Source organism: Ptychodera flava, chromosome 7, assembly GCF_041260155.1.
Source record: "Ptychodera flava strain L36383 chromosome 7, AS_Pfla_20210202, whole genome shotgun sequence".
Classification (NCBI taxonomy): domain Eukaryota; kingdom Metazoa; phylum Hemichordata; class Enteropneusta; family Ptychoderidae; genus Ptychodera; species Ptychodera flava.
Window position 1 is genome coordinate 34,279,966 of NC_091934.1, and position 19,757 is coordinate 34,299,722.

Below are 19,757 nucleotides of genomic sequence, written 5' to 3' on the forward strand. Positions count from 1 at the left end.
TATGTGTAAGACTTTTCAGAACATTTAATAAACCACGAGTCGATGTGACATGCAAAACAGAATTCTAAACTGAACTTGATATTGTTACTTGTCAAATTATGCTGACAGGTCTACTCAGACTCAGTAAAGGGACAATAGCTCTAACAAATGAAAATCGATCTCTTCGAAAACATGAGTAAATTTTCTTCTTATTTTCAATCGAGAACATTAGAATTCATAATACCCAATTAATATTCTTGATTTTGAAAGAGAGTGGTTCAAAAATTTCTTGAGGAATGTTTGAGCATAGTTTAAGTCTTTCATTTTCGAGGCGCATACTATCTAAAATATTATTTTTGGAGTATCACTACACGTGAGAATTGCAGTTTGTAAGGGGCACAACATTGGAAAATACGACAAAATTACACCTATTGGAACTTTGATATTATAGCCAAGTTGACATGGCTTAGATAATCTGTTTGTAAATGTTAGGTAGCCAACGATTTTCCAAATTAGTAATGATTTTGTCATTTCTGGTACACAGTATACTCCCTGGCAGGTTTGTCAGACCTGGACGATAAAGTAGTATAGCAAAGTAAAAGAATCGATCGTTGGAGAGCACAAACCTCGAAAACATAAGGAAAGACAAGTGAGGCGGCTAGACCAATGCTGATGAACTTGATCTTGATTTACAACAACGTTGCGACAATACTTAGATTGTCTTCATCGGGTAAAAGTAAGAGACAATAAATTAAAAACTGCGATGGTTAAATCAACAAAGGCATTCAAATGTAGAAAAAATGCTTGTCAATATAAGTCTCAAATGTACTACAGGACAGAAGTAGTTTTCTACCAATGATTTAAAACAAGTCTTAGAACAGCAACCGTGACAAAAACACATAGCATTAAGACAATGAAATCTTGGCAGGCTTGAATAAGCAAAGAAAACAAACAACAAACAAACAAACAAACAAGCAAACAAAGAAACAAGCAATCAATGAAGATAATCCTAGAGAGGGAAACAAAAACCTGCAGTGTAACAAGTATAGGGAATAAGGAAGACGTGACTTGGACCAATCTGAACAATAAATTCTAGTAACCGAAAGGAAGGAGGGGAGTGAAAAGCCCTTCAGGTAACTGAAAATCAGCAAAAGACCACCTAAGTTATGTATAGGAAGGTTCGAACCGAAAACACATCGAGTAAAGTGTCACAAAGACTCAACAAATTAAACAGGAAAACTATCCTTCGTTTTTGTTGATACCTGTACGTTAGAGGGTGTAAAGACTAATCATGTATATCAGTTCACTTCGTCTCCTGTTAATTGTGTTAGTAAGTGTCGACTTTACAGAGACCAGTGGCACGGAAATGTGATACATTGTGATCCTGCGAATTAAAAGTGCTCAGAGACTGGAGTCGAAGTCTGCTTATTGTTGCGAATGGTGTCAATGTTTTCTCTTATACGTTTTTAACTTCTCTTTTACGGTTCCACCTGTATATTGTTTGGAACATCTACCACAGGTGATGACGTATCAAATTTTGCATAAGTGACTGTTCTAGTCACTGTGAATGAGCGATAGTGTCGTGAATGAACTTGCACTTGTTACAGATGCCACGGCATTTGACGTGACTAGTGCTGTTAGTGGCGGACTTTTGAGAAAGGCTGGCTGTAACAGATTCTTTAGTGTTTTAGGGCTGTCTAAAAGCGGTCATGGGTAAGTGATGGAGAGTTTTGCAATGTCTTTGTCCAAGGAGATATAGTTGGTTAAATAATTGTGTCTTGCAATAAACCAGTTAGTGTGAATAGGACGGATTTTTTGTTTCATTTATATGCTCGCAGTTAATCGAGTTATGGAGGTTCACAATACTCATTTGACGTTATCACATGCACAAGCCAAGTTTGTCGTCTCTGACCAAAAAGTAAGGGATTTATTCTCTGGTAATTATACGTCACAACAACCCCTGTTTAGGTCACCAAATTTGGTATGTCGGATCTTTTTGCGTCGACATCGGTGTACTCGTAAATGTGAACAAACAAAATTGCGTGACTTTGTCTGAGGTGAATTTCAAGGCCTATGCTATCTTTGAAAAAGTGAATAACTTTTCCTAAAGTAGTTCAAAACACGGAATCGTTCCGGAAAACGTCTTGTACATTACAAAAATAACGAATTCTTGGCTTGTGCATGTGATATTCCCTCATAGTTTTCTTCTTTAAGCTCGGAAAATACGAGTGACGTAATGACCATTTCACCACGAGGCGAAATTGAGTGGTGACACGGTTATAACGTCACTAGTATTTTCCGAGCTGAATGAAAAAATATATTATTGAATGATATCAAATTATTCAATGCTTGGTAGTTGTGGTATTCCTTGAAATCCAGGTAAACTTCGAAGCATTTGCAGGGTATCTTCTTTCTCTCTTGAAACAAACTCGGAGTCATCTTCATCAGAGTCAGTGGGACCAGAATCAACTTCGTCAGTGCTACCGGTAATTGGACCTTTGTCCACCTCATCAGTACCAGTGGACGCAGCTGCCTTTTTCGACCGTTTGTTTTTTCTCTTTACTTTGGCAAGAAATCTGATAATATCGTCAAACACCTTATCTTCAAGGCTAACTTGCTTTAGGAAACCCACCTGGCGACAAAAATATTTCGGTAGTAGTAAAAGTATGATGGAAGATTCTGCTGCAGTTCGCATAATCTCTACTCATATTATGTCTAAAAGGCTTGTGGCATAATTCGGTTTTTACTCTCTATTTTTGTCGTGATAAAGGCAGATGTGTTAATCATCACTGGCTGCACGAGATTTAGAAAATGCCTTATCTTCTGATCATAGGGGCGGTACAGCTGGCGACAACAGTTGACATTATTTAAATCAAGTGTAGACTAAGCGCGTCACTGACGATTACGGCTTTTTTTGAAAGATGAATATTATTTTTCCGATATTCATTATTTCATAAAGTTCATGATAAAACCTTTACGGTCCTGATAAGTTTTGGCTTGGACCTTCTGCCGTATTACCTCGGTTTGCAAAAAAGTATCAGGGCATTAAAGGTTATTACTTTACAGTAACAATTAAATGATGATTATGGTGATGATAATAACGATGATGTTGATGATTACGATGGTGTTGGTGGTGATGGTGATAATCATCGTCGGATTAATTATCACTATTACTACAATCATCATCATTATTATCACCTCCATCATCATTATCATCACGAATGTACTTACAATTTCGATGTAATTTTCTAAGCAACTCTCCAGATGATTCAACTTTGGTACCAAGTCCCCGCTCTCATTGATACCATACAAAATCTTGCAAATAAGGAGATAACACAGGAGAAAGGTGTTCCGCTAAAAGTAAGGTAATATTTACATTAATGGAACAATTTACCAATCCAACCACTCATTTCTGTCTACTGAAAAAAAAATTAAATGACTTACAGCGGTGACTCTAAAAAGATGAAATTCTAACACCATCGATATTGTTGACATTTGCCGACTGGAATGAATCCAGAGTTGCCCGTTCAATTTTGCTATTATCGTCAGATTAGGAAGCAGTCGATTATCGTATGTACTACTTTATATATAGGTGGTTTACACGAATAAATACTGTTATTATTTTGTGTGAAGATTTTACACTTACCCGTGACAGCACATCTATCGTGGAGATCTCGTCTTCACTATAACACAAAATTACAGCGGTTGACTTCGATAGGAATGTCAGTACTATGTTGTACACAAGTTTTTCACGTGGCGCCAATATGCCATGACTTTGGAGCACGCGGAGCGCAGGCTCAGCTTGATATTGCAGCCAATCACAGAGCGAGTCTGGCATGCGAGGCGTAATACCTTTATGAAACATCTTTGACAGATACGAAGGTCCGGCCCACTGTTGAGTTAAAGCAGAAAAGTTGGAACTCAAATGTATGTCTATCGTCACACTTTCTCAACAAAATTACAGACTTGACAACATATAGTCAGCTTGGTTTGTGACTCTGTTACAACAATTACTCTATCCCTCCTGTTAAAAGCATCATTAAGTTTGAAATTACAGAAACGCATGAAAAGGGCTGATTCAATTTAATCACTGTGCATAAGATGTTCTTTGTTTTCCACAATAAACTGTAATTTGAGATTATTGAAAAAAAGAAACGTTGCAGTTGTGTCTTTAGTGTATGCACGATTTTTACACAGTTTGTGTTACATAGTTTCTTCAGATTGAATTATTCATACTCGGAAATGTGCATACAGAGAGAAGGAACAATATAATACACCGTCTATCATAAAAAATGATGCTCCTACCTTATCGAGAAAACCATTTCATAGACTCAAGTAATTGGCATGACTATGTCAAAACAAGGCTTATCGAACACTTGTAAGCTAGCTTGTTACAAAATGTTTCGACGGTCATTGCGCAATTTGGTAAAGATTACAATAAGTTTTCTTGTCTTGGGAGTATGAGGTTTAACATACCATCTGTGCGGCATCTACCACGTCACCAGCATAAGTACGGAGAGTTGACTCCATCTTCTCATTTCTCTTAAAGGCACCCACTGGCGTCATCACATAATCGCAATAGGGTCTGTTATGGAAGCAAAAGGTACAGAACACAAAACACTGTCTTCATACATTATCTTCAACAATTTTGTTCAATGTCTTTTTGTTCATCATTATCATTTTGGGGGTAGTAATATCAAAAGCATCTTTAACATACTGGATTTCATACTAGTATCGCCTATACAGACGGCACTCCATGGGATGCGCTGTCGTTTAATTATATATATAAGCACTATTTGGGTTCATGATAGCTTTCAGGGAGATATTTCACGTTTTTCAGAAAACACAATCTCACTTCCTTTCTCTGTCTACGACAAAACGCAAAACGGCACAACCAGCAATAAATTCCCTTTCAAACAGTTTTATACGAAGAAAAAAAAAAGAAAAAGAAGAGGAGTCTCTTTTCTTTACTTTTTCTATGATATGAGGAAAATCGAATACAGCCCCCAAAATTACAGTCAATCGGGTGAAACAATAAACCTCGTTCTGGTGTTGCTGCTGCAGCAGAAATTGCTGAGTGATGATGATGATGATGATGATGATGATGATGATGATGATGATGATATCTATTATAATTGGAACAGCACACTACCTCATCAATGTAATCATTGCTTCAACTAGAGTCTTGCAAAAATCCACACAGCGACCGCCAGGAAACTCGCCGGGAGGTGTCTTCTCACACAAATATCTGTTGACAAAAAACGTGAAGAAGCCGTTGCCAAGATCGTCATACGACATCGACTTCTCCATTGTGCTGCAGGAAGCGAGGACATACATAGGTACATCTGCCGTGCTTTCAAAGAGGAGATCATGGGTGAACTTCCCTGCATAGCAACAGTCTAGAGTCAAGATGAAGTACTTGGCGCGCGTATCTTTCAATACTTCGTTGAGATCAAGGGCAGATATCACCGACTCCGTTGTCTTGTTGTAGTCAGCGGGTACAAGAACAGATTGACCCCTATTTGTGGTGCAATGACCCGAGAAGTGAAATACTAGCACCCCATCAGGTTGGACTTTTCTGGCATACGTTTGTAGAGCTGCTTTGACATTTCTTCGAGTTGCTGGTGTTGTCCTACTGGTAAACAGACTGATATGATTCTGCATAAAAGCAAGGGGAAAATAAATTATCAAATGTAAGTAATACAGTTAAAAGAACATTAGGGTCTTCCAAGCATTCCGGCTCGTAACTTAAAGCATTTCAGTTATTGTAAGGGCAAAGATAGTCACATTCTTTGGCCTCGCTTTCATTGTATGAAGCCACTAATTACTAAAATACAGCATTCCTCGATTGTTTGTCTCATTTTGTGTTACCATTCTGTCATGGTCAGAAGCGTACAACTTGTAGGATCGGGAAATAGTCAAGTCAAATCAATAATTATACTTGTTGTAATGAAAGAAAAGTAAAACATGCGTTCTGTGGATGTCACTCACCGTTGGAAATTGAAGATGACGTGTGAGGGTCTCAAGTATAATTGACGCATCATTATCGGCGGTGAACCCTAAACTTCCCGCTGTCTGATAAAGTTGCTTTCCTACTCCTGTTTAGGGACGAAGACGACAACATTATCATAAATCCAAAAAATAACTAATTTTCTTGCTCTTGGACGAGATTATTGCACATTTTAGAATTGCAAGAAAACGCAACAATTGTAATTTATGTTCGGTGCGCATATCTTAATCTAACACAGATACTTACACCAGATTTGATCAAGCTGTATTTGCAATATGAAGAAATGAGTACGGTGGTTTAAATCGGGTTCGAACTCACAACGTACGGCACCCAGTCACCTAGCGGAGAAGCCACAGACAAAACCTCTCGGCTGAATCCCCAATCTCAAAAAGATTAGTTCAATAACCGAACTTAGTTGTTTAAATTCATGCTCACGGTGTTGCGCTCTTCCTTACTGAAATTACAGATATTTAAGAAATGATCTTGTTGGTACCAGCCTTTGCTATCTACAGATGTCATTTTTTATCGACGTTCTCCTACCTGCACATACTGCATAACTATTAGAAGCTTCGTAAGTGAAGTTTTCTTCTGGTATTTGGAAGACATTCAGCCAATCCTCGCGTTGTACTCTCACGGGAGAATCCTGGGAAGAATCTACACTCCTTTCACGAGTCTGCGCGCCACCCATGGTTAGCTGATGGCTGATGGGAAATTTTAAAAAGTATACTGAGGGGTTTCAATTCGCTCTCGCAAATCATGAATGACTTGGTGTAAAATGGTAAATAACATTTATATGAGCACGTCTTCATCCGGAAAATAACTCTTTGTAAATGTATTCGTCTGGCCTGTGCGCATAATGAGCGGCTGCCATACATTCACCTTCAATATAATGGGCGTGTAAACTCTAAGACTTATATATACCAGCTTGGGTTAAGCCTTGACATACTTTTGTCATAAATAGCTGGCATACTTTGTTCGTGTCACAATGCGGTCACGCACAGTGCCATGTTAGCACGTATCGAAAGTGCTGTACACAAAACATTTCCAAATATAAGCGATGACCTTTCTCAAATCTATTCCCTGTTACCCACCGACACGGCCAACTTTACAAAAGTCATGGATCAAATCTTTCGCCAATCACAGCTTTGCATAATTTGTGGAGCCCTATAAGCATGGTATCAAGAGAATTATTCAAACTGAGCAGATAGGTCAAGAGACCTGCATATACCGAGGAATATAAAATCGAAATACCAACCTGTTGCGCCCGGAACAGAGTAAACCATATAATTGTCAGCAACAATTGAGTTCAGTGTAATCAAGCATGCCGTACTCGTCGATGAACAATGGCTGCAGGACGGGTAGCTGATTCTTACAATGGCTATTGCCTATAAAAAATGCCGACATGAATAAAACAGAAGTAGTTAACAGGAAACCTAAAATAAAAAGTAGGAAGTACACCCTTTGACCCGGAAGTACGTCTAATAGCACACTCAAAGCATCATGCTCAAAGTAAAGAGGAAAGACGCCGCGTTTGTCGTTTCGTGAGTTCGAAAATTCGAGAAAATGTTTGCCCGGTCTCCGGTTTTGCCTGAAAGGCGTTGGCAGAAAGAATAAAGACATAGAGAAAATATCTTACCTGCTTATTAAAATAGATCTTCTGAACTTTGAGATAGAATGTTAAGAGGCAAGTTTCTGTCAGTACCGTCTCTGAGCGACAGAAATTCTATGCAAGTGCACAGCACACTAAAAATACTCCCTCTTTTAAGACTACGTCACTGGATGGGTAATCTTTTGTCTACTTCACACAAAGAGTGCTGATATTGTTTCAAACCCTGTCTGTTTATAATATGCATACCAGTACAAACCACTGACAATGTTGTGACTCTTCACATTATGACGTTATTCTTAATAGAAATCGTTCATGTACTTTGTTCTCATTATTACGATTATAAAATTATACTGTACACATGCGATATCCTTAATTTTTTTTTTTTTAATAGAATGTGTATACAGTGTATTTAACTTACTTTTACAGTAGACCATCGATACGGGCTTGGCAATCACAGCAATGAATAGCTTTTAAAAAGAACAATAGCTAATGGAGTCTTTAAAAGCTGTCTCGATTAATATGATATTGATATGCATGATTACTCTATTGCGTAAACACTATGATATCATGAAAACCAGACAAATGCCCCGAGCTGTCAGTTGAAAGATGACAATTTAGCAAACGTTATCGATATGCAATTGTGCGTCTCCTAAAAAAAACCAACAGAGCATCTCCAGTAAATGGTAACAGTCCAATCTTTAAATTGACTATGGTCAAAATGAGGACTATGTTACTTTTTTGCAGGGCTTCAGTTTGGAAGCTTGTTTGTCATTTTGTGCTCGCTGAATGAACAATATTTTCTATTCCAGTCGTTCGAATGTCATCCTTCTTTGGTCCTTGACCTGCATGGGGATTGGACCTTCACATAGAAACAAGTCAATCTATGGTGAAGGTAAATACCAATTTCAAAGGTACATTTATTGGTGGCTGACAATAGTTACAGGTTCCATAGCGGTGTAGCGAACATGAATGATATCAGGGAACCACAAATGACGGTTGCTAATGGGCAAGCAATATAATAATACGCATGGCGACTCTACAGAAATTACATCGTGACGCTCACGTGCCCTTCCAAAAATAGCATCAGCGACCCCAAAAATCTGAAGCTATACTTGACAAATGTGCATTTTTACCCCTTTGCAGAAAGTTAGTCAGGTAAAATGCAGTAAAATGTTATCTGTTATGTATTTTCACTCAAATGTTTCGCTGTGTAAAGATTTGATTTGGGAAGAATCGTTACGAAAAGCTTCTTTTGCTTTAAAAGTGTGGAGTAAGCGGAATATGACCCTGTATGGGAAAATTGCTGTTTTGAAAACATTTGCCGCCTCGAAGCTTATTTATCCTTTGTCAATGCTTGAATTTCCACAGTGCAAATTAAACAAGCTGATGCTTTATTTTTTTAATTCTTATGGGGTTCCAAAATGCATAAAATCTCACGCAATAACGATTATAGCTGATTATCACCAAGGTGGTCTTAAAATGACTGACATTTTGACTCAGTATAAAGCACTCAAAGCATCTTGGGCGAAACGTTTCTTGAAAGATAAAAACTGTACATTATTGGATAGCATACAACCAAGTTGGATTTTTATTCCTAATTTTTATTTATGTAAAAATAACCTTGATGTGATCAGTTTCTACAGCAACTTTACAAAACCAGTAGATTGTCCTTGTACTGGTTCTCTGCCAACATTTTATAGAGAAATGATCCTTTATCTACACGAATCTTTTGAAGGTAAAATTGAAAAGCCTAATTCCGTGACGTCATTGCTGCAACAAGTAATCTGGTCTAACCAGTTTATAAGGTATAAAAATAAAACTCTTTTTTCCCGGAGTGGATTAAATCTGGAATTTTGTTTGTAAAAGATGTTATTACTTGGAAGAAAATAGATATGCAGAAAATTATAAATATCATTGTTAACAAACGTAATTATGTAAATGAGCTTTTTGTGTTTAAAAATGCAATGAAACCCTGGATTATACTAGGAAAGGAAGGAGGGGAGTGAAAAGCCCTTCAGGTAACTGAAAATCAGCAAAAGACCACCTAAGTTATGTATAGGAAGGTTCGAACCGAAAACACATCGAGTAAAGTGTCACAATGAGACAAGAGAATGCGATATGTCAACAAAACAGCCAAACTATCCTTCCTTTTGTTGATACCTTTAAGTCAGAGGGCGTTAAGACTAATCATTTATTTCAGTTTAATTCGTCTGTTGTTGATTATGGTAGTAAGTGATGACTTTACAGACACCAGTAGCACGGAAATGTGATAGATTGTGACCATGTGAAAGTGCTCAGAGACATGGAGTCGGCTTATTGTTAGTGTAAATGTTTTCGTTCATACGTTTTTAAGTTTTCTTTTATGGTTTCACCTGCATATTGTTTTGAAAATCTACCGTGGGTGATGACGTATATTGGAATACGTGTGTTGCATTCAATGTTGCAAATGATATCAAATTACATCAAATATTGTATTAGGGACTGTGCTATAATCACTGTGAATGAGCAATAGTCTCATGAATGAACCTGCCTCGATTATAGACACTACCACATTTGGCGTGACTAGTGCCGTTATTGGTGGCGGATTTTTGTGAAAGGTTGGCCATAACGAGAATCTGTCTCTTATGGTTTTGGACTATCTAAAATCGGTCGTGGGGTATATGTTGTGTAGCTTTTACGATTCATTTGCCCCAGATGATCAAGTTGTTCAACATTTGGTGTCTTGAAACAAAAAGACTACTGTGAATATGATGGGTTTTTTTTTTCATCTATATGCACACATGCAAAGTTTCGATTTGTCTAGACGTCCACAGCGCACATCATATTCTGCGTTATTCAATGCTTGGTAGTTGTGGTATTCCTTGCAGTCCAGGTAAGCTTCTAATCGTTTGCAGGGTATTTTCTCTTTCTTGAAACAGAGTCATCTTCATCAGAGCTGATGGAAGCAGAATCAATTTCATCAGAGCCACTTGGAGCAGAGTCAACCTCATCAGTACCAGTGGACGCAGCTGCCTTTCTCGACCGTTTGTTTTTTCCCTTAGTAACCTTGTCAAAAAATTTGTTAATCTCGCCAAACATCGTATCTTCACGGCTAACTCCCTTCTTTGCACTCACCTGACGACAAAAATATTTTGCAGTTATAAAATATGAATGAAAGATCCTGCCGCAGTTGCAATAATCTCTGCATAAGTTATGTAGAAAGCCTTGCAGTACATTTTGTTTTCTAATCATCTCCATTATCGCAACAATTGAGGCAGATGATTGAGTGAATCACCCCTCTCTGCACGAGGTTCGAAACATGTCTTCTCGTTCTGTTCGTAGGGGCGATAGTGAAGCTCGCGACATTTGTTGACATTTCTATTAAAATAAAGTGTAGACTAAGCGCGTCACTGACGATTTCTTCTTTTTTTGAAAGTCGAATACCATTTTAGCGATATATTTATTCTCCCATAAAGTTTATGATAAAATCTTTACGACCCTGATACGGATTTGTTGGGCTCTATAACCTCGGTTCGCAAAAAGTATCAGGGCAGTAGAGATTATTACTTTACAGTAATAATGACATGATGATGATGATGATGATGGTGATGATGATAATGATGATGATGTCGATGATGATAGCAGTGGTGATGATGATGGTGGGGATGATCATCATCGTCGTCGTATTGCTCATTATTATCACTGTCATCACTGTCATCATCATCACCATCATCATCATCATCATCATCATCATCATCATCAGGAATGTACTTACAATTTCGATATAAGTTTCTAAACAACTCTCCAGATGATTCAACTCTGGTACCAAGTCCTCTCTCTCAGTGATACCATACAAAGTCTTGCAAATTAGGCGATAACACTGGAGAAAGGTGTTCCGCTAGAAGTAAGGTAATATTTGCATTAATGGAGCAATCAGTCTATATAGTATAGAGCTACTCGTTTCTGTATATTCAAAAACAGAAATGTGAATGACTCACAAGGATAAATGTAAAAAGGTGAAATTCAATCACCATCGATATTGTTGACATTTTCCGACGGGAATGTATCCAAATTTGCGCAGTACAATTTTGCTACATCGTCAGATTGGGAAACGGTCGATTACCGTATGTACATAGGGGTTATTACACGAAGTTTGGGCGATACCGCGCAACTCGTCAAAATGCGGACACATCACGAGAATACGACGAGATATTGCCTTCATGTAATAACCCCTTTATCATACATGCATGCTTTGGTTATGACTGTTTTCCTGCGAACGTTTCGAAATTAGCGACGAAATCAACTGAAATCGACCTTGCTTGTTCCTCGCTGTACTCATAAAAAGTTGGTTACCGTTGCTAAGGAGTGATGATAACCGTATCACTTCTTGATATTATTCCGCTATTGGGCCATTCACTTCAAGGGAGCGTTATAGCGAACAATTTAAATATTAAGATTTCGACACATATGTTCACAATTTGAAGAATATTAATTTTGAGTTTAAAATGACGGTAGGCGTAAAACATAGGCTGGAGTATGTAAAATGAGTGTGTTTTCGTGTTTTGAAACATAACCTCATCCCTGCGTAAAAGGTACAAGGCCCACCAACAATGCTCGCGCCGCGCCCTCGTTCGATTTCAAATTCGATCAAGTATGAACAGTCGAGGGCATAGAGCAAGCAGCTCTGCGACATCTATGAATGCACAGTGGATAATATAGCCGTACCAGTCAGTTTATCTCGGAGAATTATACATGTTCCCGGACGCAAAATATGCCGAATTTACCATCTTAGAAACGAATTTGTGAGCGGATTAGGGAAACTTGAAGTGAGTACACTGTAAGCTGTAGCGTCGTAACTTGTTCGTGATTTTGTTGTTGTACGAATAAAACATTTCAAAGGTATTTTCATCGTCTGTTCGTATATTTTCGTTACTAGCTTGCCTAAATAGAACTAAACTTCCTTTAACAACCTAAACGAAAGTTTGACTTTCCCTATATCTTACATTGTAACTGAAACCCGCACCGGTGCCAACGGACACGATCATATGACCTGTGAATCTCACTGACGGTACAAATCGGAAATATAATATGTGCACCTTGTATGTCGCTGTATCGCCCCTATTTGTAACAATCTACTCTATTTGTAACACTGACCCAATTTGTAACAAAAGTTAACCCAATTTGTAACAAAACCTAACTTTCAAAAAAACTTTGCCATATTTGTTGAAATCTTGATGAAATATGCATATTTGTATGTTTGGGGCTATTTTTCTTTTTTTTTCCTTGTCGCAACTCATTTTTTCCGAAACGGCTCTTTAGATTAAATTTCATTGTTAAGGTTCCTAGGGATAATAGATCTACACGTAAAAGATAATCAAGTAGTGCAGATACATGCCAAAAGTTTGTTTCGAAGCAATTTTCACAAATTTCGGTCAAAAAAATAAAAAAATCTTGTTTTCTGACAGAAATCATACTAAACCTGTATGAGGTTAACTTTTTGATACAAATAGGGTAAATTGTTACAAATAGGGGTGACGTGTCAACCCTATTTGTAACAATCAACCCTATTTGTAACACTAACCAATTTGTAACAGAAGTTAATCCAATTTGTACAAAACCTAACTTTCAAAACCTTGGCCGCATTTGTTGAAATCTTGATGAAATATGCATGCACATATGCAAAGCCAAGGTCCCGCGTACGCGTAGTTGTAAGTAGTTCAGTTACAGTGAAAATATAATTAAATACGAGCTCATATCAGTACCGTCTGAACAATAGGAGAATGGCAATACAGGCATAGCATGTATGATAATACTTTATATATGGGTGTTTACACAAATAAATGCTGCTATTGTTTTATGCGGAGATGTCAGACTTACCCGTGACAGCACATCTATTTCGTGTTCGCTATCACACAAAATTACAGCGGTGGACTTCGATAGGATTGTCAGTACTATGTTGTACACAAGTCTATTACGTGGCGCCAATATGCCATGACGATGGAACACGCAGAGCGCAGGCTCAGCTTCATGTTGCAGCCAATCACAGAGCCTGTCTGGCATGTTAGGCATAGGACCTTTATCAAACAGCTCTGACAGATACGAAGGTCCGGACCACTGTTTGGTTAAAGCAGAAAAGTTGGAACTTAAACTTTTTGTTTATCTCAGACTTTCACCCCTACAAATTTATGTCGCTTAGTGATACTGTTGGGAATCTAACCCTTCTATTACAAGTATCATTCAGTTTGAAATCTAAAGAAATGCCTGAACAAGGATTATTAAGATGGGTTTTTGTTTTCCATAATAAACTGTGATTTGTGAGTATAGAAACAGAAAGATTGCAGTCGTGTCTTTAAAGGTCCATGAGCTGCAACTCTGAGAAATTGTCGAACCTCAAAGTACCTCCAATTTCCTCAGATATTCATTGCGATCTACAAATTGAACGTATAGTCATTAACTTTGTCTCAACAACATTTACTTGTTGCAGAATAGGCAAGAAATTGAACAGATTGTTGTTCGTTTCAAATTTCCTGCTATTTTTAAAATCTTGCCATGTGAAAAACGGAGAATTTTGTTAAAGTGGAGTGAATCCTTATCCGACCTTTCAGTCGATTGCATCATGTTGTATTTATAAAGATTCAAATGTGTACATGCACCATTTACGCTGATTATCATGTATTTATATGGAGGCGGCCATATTTGGGTGCGGCACCCGTTTTCCCATGCAGTCCCACTCAGTGGATAATTATACTTGAGCATTTCTATTAAATAATTTTAATCTAAATATAAAATCATGAAAATAATGTCAAAAGTTGCAGCTCATGTACCTTTAATGTATGCACAATTTTTACACGCTTTGTGTTCTACACACTTTCCTCAGTCGGAATTATTCATACTTGAACTTATGCGTACAGTAATCAGGAACAATTCACCGTCTTTCATAAAAAAGACGTTCCCACCTTATGTAGCAATCCATTTCAACAAAAAACCGGAACATAGCAATTGGCATGACAATATCAAAAGGCTTATCAAACTCTCGCAAACTACTTGCTACAAAATGTTTTCGACGGTCATTGCGCAAATTTTCTAAAGATACGTCAAATTTTCTTGTCTTGACAATGCAAGGTTTAACATACCATCTGTGCGGCATCTACCACGTCAGCACAATCGGTACAAAGGTCTGAGTCCACGCTCTCATTTCTCTTGAAGGCACCCATTGGCGTCATCACATAGTCATGCTTGCAAAAGGGTCTGTTATGTAACAACATGTATAAAAGATTTAACTCGAACGAAAAATAATCCACTGTCTTCATACATTACCTTTGTATTTTTGGCATGGGTTGGTGGTCAGTTTTGTATCATTTCAGGGGGAATTGCGTCAATAGACATCTTTAACATTCAGATTTTATGTCTCGCTTACAGACAGGATTCCGTGTGTACCCTCATTGTATCAAAGATATAGGCACATTTTGAGTTCATGGTGGCTTTTAGGTGAGGTATTTCATGTTTCTAAGAAAGAACAAGATTACTCCCCTCCTCTGTCCAAGAAAAAACGCCAGAACCAGTATTTTATCCCCTTGCAAAAAAATTAAACTGATAAGAACGCGTTTATCACACGGAAAGAAACGAATATAAAGAAGAGTATCTTCCTTTCTTCACTTTTTTCTACAAAATAAGGAAAATCGAATCCTGGTGCCAAAATAACAAGAAAACAGATAAAACAATAAACCTCGAGTCGTATTGGTGTTTCTGCTGCATGAGAAAGATTATGATGATGATGATGGTGATAATGATGATTATGATGATGATGATGATGATATTGTATCTGAAACAGTACACTACCTCATCAATGCTATCGTTGCTTCAATTAGAGTCTTGCAAAAATCCACACAGCCACGGCCAGAAAACTCTCCGGAAGATGTCTTATCACACAAATATCTGTTGACGAAAAACGTGAAGAAGCCGTTGCCAAGATCTTTACACGACATCGAATTCTCTGTTGTGCTGCAGGAAGCGAGGACACACATCGATACATCTGCCGTGCTTTCAAAGAGGAGATCATGGGTGATCATCCCTGCGTGGCAACAGTCTAGAATCAAAATGAAATATTTGGCGCGTGTATCTTTCAATACCTCGTTGAGGTCAGTGGCGGATATCACAGACTCCATTGTCTTTTTATAGTCGGCGGGTACAAGAACGTATCTCCCTCCCTCTATGGTGCAATGACCCGAGAAGTGAAATATTAGAACCCCGTCATGTGGGACTTTTCTGGCATACGTTTGTAGTGCTTCTTTGACATGGCTTCGAGTTGCTGATTGTGTTGTCACACTTGTAAACAGACTGACCTGATTCTGTATACAAATCATGGGAAAATAAATAACCAAATGTTTTAGACGGTGGACCCTAAAATGCAGTTAAAAGAACATGAGGGTCTTCTAAGCATGCCGGTCATAACTTAAAGCATTCTTTGCTCACGTGTTTACACACGTGAGCATATGTCGCAGCGATGTCTGTCTGTCTGTCTGTCTGTCTGTCTGTTTGTCTGTCTGTCTGTCTCTTGGTCCGATATCTCAATAACGGCTCATCACATCGGAATCAAATCTGGTACATAGATTCAGTTAGCAAATGGCAAACTGATTAGTTTTTGGTGGATGTGGCTTGCATACTCTTTTGCTCATTTGCACAATTAATGATTTTAGAAAAAATTGATATACATTTAAAACGACTGCACAAAATTTGATGAAATTTTGCTACAAATGTTGATCACACCAAGATATATCAGCAGTGGGAACCATTAAGGGGTGACATGAAAGATAGTTGCTAATTTGCATATTTAATGAACTTTCCTAATCAGGGATTTTACTTGATCAAAATCGACCAAACTTGGTATGTATATTAAAGATACTATGATTTAACATTATTGAAAGTCATTTAGCGTTTTAACTGCAGCCCATTCATAATTTGCATATTTAATGAACTTTGCTAATTAGGGATATATATTTGAATTGACTGGACCAAAGTTGATGAAACTTGCTACATGTATTGAAGCTACTATGATACAGCATTTTTGAAAGTCATTAAACATTTTTACTTCAGCCAAGTCCATATTTGCATATTTAATTAAGAAACTTTCCCAATTGGGGATATATATATGAATTAACTTGCTTGTAGTTGTTGAAACTTGCTATATACATCAAAAATACTGTGATATAACATTATTGAAAATCAAAAGACATTTTTACTTCAGCCAATTCTAATTTCCATATTAAATGAATTTTCATAATTAGGGATACTTATCTGAATTGACTTGATCAAAATTGATGAAAATTGCTTTGTACATTAAATACACTATAATACAATATTATTGAAAGTCATTATAAGCATTTTCTCTTCAGCCAATTCCTAGTTTGCATATTTAATGAACTTTCCTAATTAGAGATATATATCTGAATCAACTTGACCAAAGTTGACAAAACTTGCTACATATATTGCAGATACCATGATACAACATCATTAAAAATCATTAAGCATTTTTACTTAAGCCAATTCCTAATTTACATATTTAATGAACTTTGCTTATCAGGGATATATACTGGGATCAAAGTTGGCAAAACATGCTATGTACATTGATAATTATACCAGGTTAAAACAATATCAAAAGTCATTTCACATTTTAATGTCAGCTAATTTATAACTTGCATGTCTAATGAGCTTTCACAGCTCGGCATATATGGCTTGGCCAACGGTAATTACACTTGCTATATAAAGTGGTGATACAATGACAGCAGTAAAAGAACTTTAATATTTTTATTTCAGCTATTACATATTTGTATACTTCATGACCTAATCAGCGGTGATTATTGTTCATTATGTTGATCATAATACTTTCGATGAAGTTGCAAACATGTGGCAAAGGTTAAAATTTCCACATAACTGCAATATATAATGAAACACGTGAGCATTTTCAGTTTATATCTGGTATTAATTGTTAAAGAAAAGATAGTCACATTCTTTGGCCTCACTTTCACGGTATGAGGGCGCCAATTACAGCAAAGATAGTCTCATTCTTTGGCCTCACTTTCACGGTATGAGGGCGCCAATTACTAGTACACAGTATACTTCTATTGTTTGTCTCATTTTGTGTAACTAATTCATCTTGGTCAGAAGCGTACAACTTTGAGGATTGGAGGGATATAAGGCTAATTTAATAAATATACTTGGTGTAATGAAAGAAAAGTAAAAGAAGCGAAGATACGTTCTGTGGATGTCACTCACCGTTGGGAATTGAAGATGACGTGTGAGGGTCTCACACATAACTGATGCATCATTGTCGGCGGCGGACCCTAAATTTCTCGCTGTATGAAACAGATGCTTTCCTACTCCTGTGTAGGCACGAAGAACACAACATTATCATAAATCCGAAAATAAACAAATCTTCTTGCTCTGGGACTAAATTATTGCACATTTTAGAATTGCAAGAAAACACAATAACTGAAATTTATGTTCGGTGCGCATATCTTCATCTAACACTGATACTTGCGTCAGAGTTGATCAAGCTGTATTTGCAATATGTAGAAATGAGTGTTTGAGATTTGTCGTGCTCACGGTATCTTGTTCTTCCTTACTGAATTTACAGATATTCAATTATAATGCATTTAAGAAATGATCTTGATGGTACCAGCCCTTGCTATCTACAGAATACAATTTTTATCGACGATCTCCTACCTGCACATACAGCATAACTATTACAAGCTTTGTACGTGAAGTTTTCTTCTGGTATTTGGAAGACATTCAGCCAATCCTTGCGTTGTACTCTCACGGGAGAAACCTGGGAAGAATCCACTCTCATTTCACGAGTCTGCACGCCACCCATGGTTAGCTGATGGCTGATGGGAAATTTTAAAAAGTATACTGAGGAGGTTACAATTCACTCTTGCAAATCATGAATTAATTTGTATTGTGTAATTGTATTCGTCTAGACTGTGCGCATAATGAGGTTGCCATACATTCACTTTCAATATAATGGGCGTGGGCGTGTCACCTCTTATATACTCCAGCTTTGGTTGAGCCTTGACATACTTTTGTCATAAATAGCTGGCATACTTTGTTCGAGTCACAATGCGTCCACTCACAGTGCCACGCTGGAAAACATTGAAAGTGCTATACACAAAACATTTCCAAAGATAAAAAATGACCTTTCTCAAATCTTTGAAGCCACCATCACATTCCCTATTACCCATCAACACTGACAACTTTACAAAGACACGAATCAAATCTTTCGCCAATCACAGATTTGCACGAGTTGCGGAGACCTATAAGCCTGGTATCAAGAGAATCGAAATACCAACCTGTTGCGCTCAGAACAGATTAAACCATATAATTGTCAGCAACAATCGCGCAATCAAGCATGCGCCGTTCGCGTCGATGACCAATGGCTGCAGGACTTGTATCAGATTCTTACAATGGCTTTTGTTTATAGGAAATGCTGACATGTATAAAGCAGAAGTAGTTAACAGGAAACCTAAAGTAGGAAGTACACCCTTTGACCCGGAAGTACGTCTAATAGCACGCTCAAAGCATCATGCCCAAAGTGAAGAGGAAAGACTCCGCGTTTGTCGTTTAGTGAGTTCGAAAATTCGAGAAAATGTTTGCCTAGACAAGCCCGGTCTTTGGTTTTGTCTGAAAGGCGTTGGCAAAAAGAACAAAAACATATAGAGAAAACGTCTTACCTGCTTATTATAGTAGATCTTCTGAACTTTCAGATAGAATATAACGAGGCAAGTTTCTGTCTGTACCGTCTCTGAGCAAAATAAATTCTATACAAGTGCACAGCCCACTCAGAACACACCCTTTTTTAAGGTCAGGGCGGGGTATAAATAGCTAGCTGCCCCTATTGGAGTAAGTTCATGCAAGCGGCCATAACAAAGGTCTGCAAGCTGTCAATCAGAAAAGGATACGCTACAGGTGTGAATCGGTGAACGTTTGCAGTGTCAACATGTTAGATACAGCACAGCATTCATAATTGGAGGGGGCGACCGCAGTGCTGTTGGAAGGCAGACCCGCAAGCACAGACGCTCTTTAGCTGGGTAGTCTGCTAAGTAGATCGATTTTCGGCTCGATCTATCGACCCCGTAGTCGATATGCCCGCCACTGCAACCTAAACACTCATTTAGGTGTCAGTGG

At 37.7% G+C, this 19,757-nt stretch overlaps 1 protein-coding gene across 3 annotated transcripts; it reads right to left on the reverse strand.

Annotated features, from left to right (window-relative positions):
• Window positions 1–223: 223 nt before the first annotated feature.
• On the reverse strand, window positions 224–19,102 carry LOC139137374 (uncharacterized). 3 transcript variants are annotated; one of them, XM_070705427.1, is made up of 8 exons: window positions 7,245–7,438; window positions 6,530–6,690; window positions 5,971–6,077; window positions 5,132–5,637; window positions 4,456–4,564; window positions 3,626–3,871; window positions 3,211–3,333; window positions 224–2,611 (listed from the first exon to the last, which is right to left on the reverse strand). In XM_070705427.1, the coding sequence occupies exons 2-8, from the start codon at window positions 6,675–6,677 to the stop codon at window positions 2,318–2,320; spliced, it is 1,533 nt and encodes a 510-aa protein (XP_070561528.1). In that variant the 5' UTR covers window positions 6,678–6,690; window positions 7,245–7,438; the 3' UTR covers window positions 224–2,317. The 3 variants fall into 3 exon arrangements, with proteins under 3 accessions (XP_070561528.1, XP_070561529.1, XP_070561530.1); XM_070705429.1 differs by lacking the exons at window positions 224–2,611; window positions 3,211–3,333; window positions 3,626–3,871; ... (3 more) ...; window positions 6,530–6,690; window positions 7,245–7,438 and adding exons at window positions 10,008–10,712; window positions 11,353–11,475; window positions 13,455–13,691; ... (3 more) ...; window positions 18,300–18,460; window positions 18,923–19,102; XM_070705428.1 differs by lacking the exons at window positions 6,530–6,690; window positions 7,245–7,438 and adding an exon at window positions 18,300–18,529.
• Between the last annotated feature and the right edge of the window lie 655 nt (window positions 19,103–19,757).

What these genes read in the sequence shown, in the direction of transcription:
- LOC139137374 (XM_070705428.1), bottom strand. Translation starts at nt 18,447, where the DNA reads ATGGGTGGCGTGCAGACTCGTGAAATGAGAGTGGATTCTTCCCAGGTT. An exon ending in TAGTTATGCTGTATGTGCAG is followed by an intron (nt 6,078 to 18,299) that starts GTAGGAGATCGT and finishes GTCCCTAAACAG; the next exon opens with GAGTAGGAAAGCAACTTTAT. An exon ending in GTCATCTTCAATTTCCAACG is followed by an intron (nt 5,638 to 5,970) that starts GTGAGTGACATC and finishes GCTTTTATGCAG; the next exon opens with AATCATATCAGTCTGTTTAC.